This window comes from Micropterus dolomieu, linkage group LG02, assembly GCF_021292245.1.
Source record: "Micropterus dolomieu isolate WLL.071019.BEF.003 ecotype Adirondacks linkage group LG02, ASM2129224v1, whole genome shotgun sequence".
Lineage (NCBI taxonomy): Eukaryota > Metazoa > Chordata > Actinopteri > Centrarchiformes > Centrarchidae > Micropterus > Micropterus dolomieu.
Window position 1 is genome coordinate 6,243,701 of NC_060151.1, and position 10,300 is coordinate 6,254,000.

The 10,300-nt window shown below is 41.2% G+C and overlaps 1 protein-coding gene across 1 annotated transcript in view; it reads left to right on the forward strand.

Annotated features, from left to right (window-relative positions):
• The window catches only part of carhsp1 (calcium regulated heat stable protein 1), a 33,112-nt gene extending 28,989 nt beyond the window's left edge, over positions 1-4,123 (forward strand). Inside the window, exons 3-5 of the mRNA XM_046043596.1 lie at positions 950-1,058; positions 1,573-1,695; positions 3,397-4,123. Of these exons, the coding sequence (XP_045899552.1) occupies positions 950-1,058; positions 1,573-1,695; positions 3,397-3,559 (395 nt within the window). The 3' untranslated portion in view covers positions 3,560-4,123. The remainder of the gene's footprint in view (positions 1-949; positions 1,059-1,572; positions 1,696-3,396) is intronic.
• The last annotated feature ends 6,177 nt before the right edge of the window (positions 4,124-10,300 follow it).

Genomic DNA, 10,300 nt, shown 5'->3' on the forward strand with positions numbered 1-10,300 from the left:
GACTCTGCAGTCTACTTACATCTGAAGGACAGAGGACACTCGTTTGAGGACCACCAGGTGCACATTTTAGACAGAGAAGATGGATGGTTTGAAAGAGGTGTCAAGGAAGCCATCTACACCAGGGTTGAGAAGCCGTCATTGAACAGAGGAGGGGGTCTACGCCACCACTTATCCCCCACTTACAATGCTGTCCTTTCATCACTTCCCAGGAAACTCAACAAACGTAACCTATTGACCTCAGGTGAAGATACCAACGATGGTCGTTCAGTCGTGGCCACAGGTAGTCTTAACGACTGTAACGACTGTCGTCACAGCAACAAGGAACACTAACGAACCAGCGGTATCGATGACCCGGGCCAACGACCCCACTGAGGTTAAATAACGGAGTTTCCCTGCCAGTCAGTCAGAACTGAAGAAGTCCTTTGGATGAGGGACGAAACGTCTTCCAGTATCTTCAACCAAGTCCAGTTGCCCTTGATTTTAACCTTCATTGGATAACTATGACCTGGATGACTGAGAATCTTCATAGATATCTTGCTGATTTAATAAGAATTTGTATTATGATTCCTTGTGTTGTATTTTTGCATGGTGTTTGTTTTCAGTAAATATTTACAATTTCGTATGCTTGTGGTCCCACCTAAGTTGTGTTGTCCACCTAATTACCTGCAGCACAGAAGGGTGTATAAGGCAGCTAGTTGCTTTCGGTGCAAGTTTTGTTGTGTCTCATGGTGTCTGTATGGAAGATAATTGCCACGATTGTGCTTTGCATTTTACCTCCGCCTCATGTCTCTCTGTGGGAAAACTTAGAGCCGCCGCCGGACCATCGGACATTGTTTTACATTGTTTCCTGGAAGTGTTGAAGTAGAAGTATAGAGCCTACCCAGCGATGTACCATACTGCTGTGTGTCATTTCTCATGATGTAACTAACACAGTTTTTTGTCCCATCAGATTCGCTGCAGCCTCCAGCCTGCAGACACAGAGACCGCTCGCCTTCCCCCATGAGAGGCTACCTCATCCCCAGCCCTCTGCCCACACGCAGAAACAGGACCTGCTCAGCGTGAGGACACACACATGCACATAGACATACACTGTAGAATCACACGGGATGAAACGGACTTGTGCGCAAGTGAAGCGAGTGTAATGTTAGATGCTATGTTTCCAGTATAGTAAGTGAATCTTGTTGAATTCATTAGGTATTGGTAGAAGTTCTGTTGAATCTTGAATCTTGTTAAGGGCAGAACACAAGCTAGTCTAAACCTACTCACTGAAGTTGCACTCGTCTCCTAAACGTTCTACTGTTACTAAAAAATATAAAAATAAAACTTTAAGGACTTTTATTGTTATTTGAAATGTAAAAACTAACTTACATATCAAATTATGTCTTGTTTACTGTGATATGCCTGCAAGTGTTTGACAGAATCATAATATCTAAATGCACTTGATTTTGGTAGCGGGTGGATTATTTTGGGAGTATTTTGTTGATACGCTGACATAGTTGCACGCTTTTCATCGCTCACTTTTTTTGTTTTCGCCCTCTCATGCTCCACTTCTATATGTGTCCCTCTGTGCAGGACGGCTCGTGCATCACAGGGTCCGGTGTTCACTGGTGTGTGTAAATGTTTTTCCCGCTCCAAAGGCCATGGCTTCATCACACCATCCGACGGGGGCAAAGACATTTTTGTCCATATCTCAGAGTAAGTGTGTGTGTAGGTGTGTGTGTGTGTGTGTGTGTGAGGATGACCGTGTTTGTGGATAGGTTGACGTGTATAGTGTGTTCTAATGACTAATCAGGTTGTGTGTAAATCATGTGAAGAGAAAGGCATCAACAGTTTGTGTGTGTGTGTGTGTGTGTGTGCGTGTAAAACAGAGTGGTTCAGTGACGCTGATCTGTGGGTGAAATTTGAGCTGTGTGTCTTTCCTCATTGTCTGATGAGGTGTGTGAGAGGGCTGCTTTGGTTTTGATCACCGACATCAAACAATGTCAGGGTCTGTGTAGGAGTAGATGGAAACACACACACAGAGGAATGACAGGAGCTGCAGGAGTGTGTAGGAGGACTGGATACAGAAAATCAGATGACCTTCATCACCAAGGTGCCTTTTATTATCACCCACAGGCTTAAAACACATAGACGTCAGCAGTGTACACTGCACATGCACACGCGCGCACACACACACACACACACACACACACACACACACACACACACACACACACACACACACACACACACACACACACACACACACACACACACACACACACACACACACACACAGCAGCAGCACAATGCATTCTGCAGAACAGGACGCAATAAAATCCCTTCAAGAGTCTGTTTGCATCCTTGCTCCTCTCTGGCCCAAAGGAAGGTGACTGAGAATTCCCCAATTTCACGGCAATCAAGCCTCTGTTTGTGTCGGTGTCCAGTATTTATGGCTCCTCCCATTATTAGGTCTGTATGTCGAGTGCCTCTCTAGATAGTTGGCTGGTATTATTCTTGGTGGAGATGATGGTGGTCTTGTTAAGTTACGTTTCTCTTGTTGCTATTGTTACTGTTATTGTGATTAGTGAACTGTTATATTGGCGATTTTACTCAGTATCACGTTTACATTTGAAGGGCTCATTGACTTTAATCTGTACGCATTCCGGAAAGTGTTGCGGCATCCTCTGATTGGTGGTTTTTCCTGGGTGAGAGCCTTCATCCTGTGTCTGTGTGTATGTATGTAATAAGTCTTGTAGAAAGCGGTTTTTACCTCCAGAGCAGCAGTAAGTGGTGTTAAATGATCCTCTGGGTTTTTCAAAGATCACCAGGTATTTCATTTTAGGACGAGAGGCAGAAACTGGTGTGAATGGCAGTCACATGAGTCAAATGGGCAATTTAAAGGTTAGTTTGGATTTTTGAAGTGCGGTAGTATGAGGTACTTATCCATAGTCAGTGTACTACCTACAGTTGCTAGATGGCGGTCGGCACACCCCCAGTTTGGAGTAGAACACAGGAGTTCCTGGTCTACGGCTGCCTCGACTGGGTAGTTTGTGTTATTGTGTTTTAAAGGGTTAGTCTGGTTTTGTTTCTCAGCTGGCAAAAGAAACCACTTCACTATCAATACTTTAACTTTATGTGAACATGTTAGCGGTTGAACCACATAAACCATGTTTGACGTACAGATTTCACTTTGCAAAGCTCAGCTGCTTTAACATGCCTTGCTGCTGTTGGCTGGAAAATAAAAGCCCCCCCCCCCCCCTCTCCTACCCACCCACCTGTGGTGGCACTGCAGTATTACTTTTCTCCCTTAAACAAAACAGAGTTTCTTTTTTGGAATTCAAGTGAAATATGGTGGCAGATGTCTGCATGTCGGGTAAAGCAGAAGAATAACTAATTGATTTCTCTCTCCTGCAGCATCGAGGGCGAGTATGTGCCAGTGGAAGGCGACGAGGTGAGCTACAAAGTGTGCTCCATCCCTCCCAAATATGAGAAGGTCCAGGCGGTGGAGGTGACCATAACCCATCTCAAACCGGGAACTAAACATGAGACCTGGGCTGGACACATCATCAGCAGCTGAACGCTAACCCACTAGAGGGGCAGGCTGGGTCAAAGAGGCCAAGGCGGGTGGGAAGGGTGATACAGAAGAATTTGGGGCAGTGGTGTGTGGGTGTGTGTGTGAAAGGGTTAACAGGGAGTACTGGATGATCGGATTGGGATAATTGCTGGAACATGAGTACTTATATTTTGGGGAAACATAGAGTTGGTTTGGCTGGTAAATAAATAGGTGATTACAGTGGAAGAGAGGTTTATCACAGACTTATGACATTAATGTTTCATGTTTAGATTTTTAGATCACATGTGATGAGATTTGGTGCATTGTTTGAAATTGTACTTTGTTCAATGAGGAGATTAATTTCAGCTGCAATTATTACTAATGTGGGGAGTGTTCTAGAACAGTTGCAGGACGAGCACACGTGCGACATTGTCCAGCACCATGGGATTGTTTTCCAGGTATACTGTGTGTGCCTACTTCTACCCAGAGAACTGACCGCTCTGTTTGTGCCTACTTATACCAATCTATCATCTGTATTCGATCGTGTTGGGTGGGTATTTGAATGAATTAAAGCATTCTTAACCAATACATCCTAATGCATTCTGTGTTTTTGTGCAAACTGATTTGAGTTGGAGTCTGAAACAAAATATGCATCATTGTGAACAAGTGTTTCCTACAGTGGTGAACAGGGTTGGTATTTATAAATCTCTGTCTTAAGAATGGTCCTAAACTTCTACTTTGTCAAATATTCTTAGTAAGAAGTAGAACATAGTTTAGTATAAAGAAGCTAAAAGTAAATTTCACCATCCAATTACTACAGCCAATGATGGGCTTCCAAAGGTGACGTGTCACATCAGTCATCATCACATATCAATATGTGCTGTATATACAGTACCAGTTAAAAGTTGACTCACACTTTCCCATCTAGTGGTTTTTCATTCTATTATTTATATATTGTTGAAAGAACACATACGGAATTATGTAGTAAAATAAAAAGAAACAAACCAGAGTGTGTTTTATATATTAGATTCTTCCACGTTAACCACTCTTTGCTTCGATGAAAGCTTTGCACATTCTGGGCAATCTCACAATCACTTGGAATGGTTTTCCCACAGTCTTGAAGGAGATGAGGAGCCAGCTGCAAAAGCTGCCTTCACTTGAGGCAGTTCATCAGACTTCACACAGCTCCCTCCTGAGACAGTAAAGGCTTTATACATCTTTTTTCACACATGCTGTGTGTGTGTGTAAAATTGGTGCAGTTTGCTTTTAAAATGTTTACTGGCAAGGTTTTATATTTACTTTCAGACTCGCAGAACTCTTGTCTTTGGCAGCTCAGCTATTACATTATATATTATACATTTTATAATTGATGTAAATGTGCTTAATGTGAAGGTTGGGAACAATCACACAAATGTGTGATTATTTGATCGTATTCATGCTGAATCCATCATCATGAACTCTTGTTATGAGAGTTCATGATGCTAGTGTGTATATTTGGACGTGAACGTGTCATTGCACATTATCAAAGGAACATTTATGCATGGCACCTATTCTTAATTCCAAAATGTGTATGAGCTGCTTCACACATACCAGCCCAGATCACTGACAGAAGAGTGGAAACATGATTCATTTAGAAGTCAATATTTTGAAAAGGTGAATTACAGGTAATATGAGTTTATGCATGGCACTTTGTTACAAACATGTGATAATTTTAATCATTGATCACATCCCTGAAATCCTGTCATATGTTTGATGAGGTGGATTTGTCATGACAGCCACTGATAAATCTCAATCTGCTGTCCTCCTCTGTCCACATGTGTCTACTGCAGCTTGACACAAAGTTCAGAGGTCATACTGTAGGAGTGTCATTTTAATCAGCATTAAATTTAATAATAGAAATGGCGAATAAATTAGTGTCATATTTTAGGACTGGGGTTAATCAGTCCATTATTAAATGTTAAAAATAAATAATAATTGGATATTGACATGATAGTGATATTGTGAAATTGGCAAGTAAAGTTCTTCAATTTAGGGTCACTGGAGCCATCTTAGGCCATGGTTTAAGCCAACACCTGCTTGCCCTTAGCTTTGGTATATGTATCCGCTTCTGCATTTGCTCTTACAGCAACATTAGAGGGGGTTGATTGTAAAGCTACATTACTTGCATCATTGAAAGATGCAGAAGGTGCAGATAATTATCAATTGCCTAAATACTAACATAAATACCATTATAAATAATAATCTATATAAATATCTGTATTCCCACTGAGAAATGTGGAGTATTATTAAACTTCATGTTGACCCTTTTTTCCCCCGAATTTCTTTAGATTACTTTATTTTGAAACTATCTCACAGGAAGTACATATATCATCACGTTCGACTTGGTAAGACAGGGTACACGCAACACCTTAACCAGCTTTTTATAAAAACAGTAATAAGCAGTGGGACATCAATGTGACTGTAGCTGATCGCTAAATGTAATATTTATTGCAATTTTACTGACAGGCTATCTGTATTAGCCATGAATATAAATAGTGCTGTAGTTTCTCACTGTGACCACTCGAGGGCAGTGAACACTCATGAATACACTCAGGTTAAAAGTCAACAGTCAAGGCAGACATAATACCACGATAAAACGATACTGCCGTTTCCGGTGAAAATATTTCATAAAACAATAGACTTTTTTTCCTCAGGTTTAAAAACGTTCTGCACCTTTGTAGCAGGCGACGTGGTTCTCAAATTCTTCACGTAAGTACAATTTTGATGCTACTTTACTTGAGTATTTCCATTTTCGTCTGCTTTCTCCTTCTCAATTCAATTCAATTCAATTCAATTTTATTTTATTGTCAGGGCCCCGAGGCTCTGGAACAGCCTGCCCGAGGAAATCAGGTCGGCTGAGTCAGTGAACTCTTTTAAGTCCCTTCTTAAAACATACTTTTATAGGAGAGCCTTTCCCGATCTTATTTGACTTTATTTTATCCCTTTTATTTTATTCTATTTCACTAATTTTATATTAATTTTTCATGCTCTTGTTTTTTTTTGTATTATTCTTTACACTTGTTAAAGCACTTTGTAACTTGTTTTTGAAAAGTGCTCTACAAATAAGGATTATTATTATATTATTTATTATTTGTTTAGCACCAAATCACAACAACAGTTATCTCACAGCGCTTTTCATAAAAGAGCAGGTCTAGACCGTAGTCAGTGATGATATTTACAGAAACCCAACAGTTCCCACCAAGAGCAGCACTAGGCGACAGAGGCAAGGAAAAATTTCCTTTTAAGAGGCAGAAACCTCGAACAGAACCATGGCTCAGGGTGGGCGGCCATCTGCCTCGACCGGTTGGGGGTGAAGGAGAGAGAGAGGGATGGAAGGAGAGAGAGGGGAGGGAGGCAGCCTACACAATATACACACAGAGGTACAGACAGTAAAGGTGATGTTGCTACAGACTAAATGAAAAATGGTACAGATATTTATAGTAGTGTTAATGATAATAATCATAATGTTAATGATTATATAACAATAGGACTAGTACCAATAATTGTAGCAGAGAGTGTCGAGCAGGAACACGGGGGCAGCAGGTGACCCGCAACCACAGATCCAGACTCCACAGCTCCAAAACCAGAAACACCTGCAGGAAGTGATAGGAGGAGAGAGGAGAGGGACGAGAAAGCACAAGACTACCGGAAAGGGGAGAAGTTGTGTTAGTAACATGCAATAATGGGATGAGGTTGCATACAGAGGGAGAGAAAGTAGAGGAGAGAGGAGCTCAGTGCATCATAGGAAATCCCCCGGCAGTGTATGGTGTCTGCCTCCTGAACCCAAACTGGAACCTGGTTCCACAGGAGAGGAGCTTGATAGCTGAACGCTCTGGCTCCTAGTCTACTTTTGGAGACTCTAGGAACCACAAGTAAACCTGCATTCTGGGAGCGCAGTGCTCTGGTGGGGTAGTAAGGTACTATGAGCTCTTTAAGATAAGATGGTGCCTGACCATTAAGAGCTTTGTAGGTGAGAAGAATTATTTTAAATTCTATTCTGGATTTTAATGGAAACCAATGCAGAGAAGCTAAGACAAGAGAAATGTGATCTCTTTTCCTGGTTCCTGTCAGAACACGTGCTGCAGCATTCTGGATCAGCTGAAGAGTCTTAATGGACTTTTTTCAAGCGGCCTGATAATAAAGAATTGCAGTAATCCAGCATAGAAGTAACAAATGCATGGACTAGTTTTTCTGCATCATTTTTAGACAGGATGTTCCTGATTTTCACAATATTACGTAGGTGAAAAAAGGCGGTCCTTGAAATTTGCTTAATGTGAGACTTAAACGACATGTCCTGATCAAAGATAACTCCAAGATTCCTCACAGTGGTGCTGGAGGCCAGGGCGATGCCATCCAGGGAAACTATATCTTTAGATAATGCGTCACGGAAGTGCTTAGGCCCCAGAACAATAACTTCAGTTTTATCTGAGTTTAACATTAGAAAATTACAGGTCATCCAGGTTTTAACATCCTGAAGGCACATAATATTGCCTAAAGGAAGCATATTTAAAGTGAAGAGGATTGGTCCGAGGACAGATCCTTGTGGAACTCCATGACTAACTTTGGCGTGCATGGAGGACTCATCGTTAACGTGTACAAACTGAAATCAATCTGATAAATAGGACTTAAACCAGCTTAGAGCGGTTCCTTTAATGCCAATGAAATGTTCCAGTCTCTGCAATAGGATCTGATGGTCAATGGTATCAAATGCAGCACTAAGATCTAATAAAACTAGTACAGAGACAAGTCCTTTGTCTGATGCAATTAGGAGGTCGTTAGTAATTTTCACCAGTGCTGTCTCTGTGCTATGATGAGCTGACTGAAAATTCTTATATAAACTATTGCTCTGTAGAAAGTCACAGAGCCAGGACCTTAGAGAGAAATGGAAGGTTAGATATAGGTCTATAGTTAGCTAAAACTTCTGGATCAAGGTTGGACTTTTTCAGAAGAGGTTTAATTACAGCTACTTTAAAGTACTGTGGTACATAGCCTGTTGATAGAGATAGATTGATCATATCTAGTATAGAAGTGCTGACTAAGGGTAAAACATCTTTAAGCAGCCAAGTCGGGATGGGGTCTAAAAGGCAGGTTGATGATTTAGATGAAGAAATTATTGAGGTTAGTTGGTAAAGATTGAGGGAAGCAAAGCAGTCTAAACATATATCTGGTTTTACAGCTGTTTCTAAGGTTCCTGAGTTAATAGTTAGAATTTTATCATTAAAGAAGCTCATGAAGTCGTAACTACTGAGAGCTATGGGAATACTTGGCTCAATAGAGCTGTGACTCTCTGTCAGCCTGGCTACAGTGCTGAAAAGAAACCTGGGGTTGTTCCTATTTTCCTCCATTAATGATGAGTAGTACGCTGCTCTGGCATTACGGAGAGCCTTCCTATAAGTTTTAAGACTATCTTGCCAAATTAAACGAGAATTTTCCAGTTTCCACGATATTTGCTTTAATTTGCGAGTTTCAGTATTATACCATGGAGCTAACCGTCTTTGTTTTAGTATTTTCTTTTTTAGAGGGGCTACAGAGTCATTCGCAGTGAGCCTGCAGCACTATCAACAAGATCGATTTGGGAGGGACTGACATTACTATAGGAGTCCTCCGTTACTTTGTGACTTGATAATGAATTTAGAGCTGATGGAATCGACAGACAGACGTCTTGTATAAAACTTTTTGCACAATGGCGTGTAGTTCAGCTATACAAACTCAAAAGTTATCAAACATTGGTCAGATAAAAAGGGATTCTGTGGGACACTATTAAATGTTCAATTTCAATACCATATACCAAAACGAGGTCGAGGGTGTGATTAAACAGTGAGTCGGTTCATGAACACTCTGAGAGAAGCCAATTGAATCTAAAAGAGAGATAAACGCAGTACTAAAGCTGTCATTCTCAACGTCCACATGAATATTAAAATCCCCTACAATAATAACTTTGTCTGTTTTAAGGACTAAAGTTGACAAAAATTCAGACCAGGTGCTCGGTACACTATAACAAAAAGAATTGGTTGCAGTGATTTCCAACTTGGGTGTGAAAGACTAAGAACAAGGCTTTCAAAAGAGTTATAATTTAGTTTAGGTTTAGAGTCGATTAGTAGGCTAGAGTCGCTGCGATTACAGCTGTAAGTCGCTTGGGGTACGTCTCTATCAGTTTTGCACATCGAGAGACTGAAATCTTTGCCCATTCCTCCTTGCAAAACAGCTCGAGCTCAGTGAGGTTGGATGGAGAGCGTTTGTGAACAGCAGTTTTCAGTTCTTTCCACAGATTCTCGATTGGATTCAGGTCTGGACTTTGACTTGGCCATTCTAACACCTGGATATGTTTATTTGTGAACCATTCCAGTGTAGATTTTGCTTTATGTTTTGGATCATTGTCTTGTTGGAAGACAAATCTCCGTCCCAGTCTCAGGTCTTTTGCAGACTCCATCAGGTTTTCTTCCAGAATGGTCTTGTATTTGGCTCCATCCATCTTCCCATCAATTTTAACCATCTTCCCTGTCCCTGCTGAAGAAAAGCAGGCCCAAACCATGATGCTGCCACCACCATGTTTGACAGTGGGGATGGTGTGTTCAGGGTGATGAGCTGTGTTGCCTTTACGCCAAACATAATGTTTTGCATTATTGCCAAAAAGTTCGATTTTGGTTTCATCTGACCAGAGCACCTTCTTCCACATGTTTGGTGTGTCTCCCAGGTGGCTTGTGGCAAACTTTAAACGAGACTTTT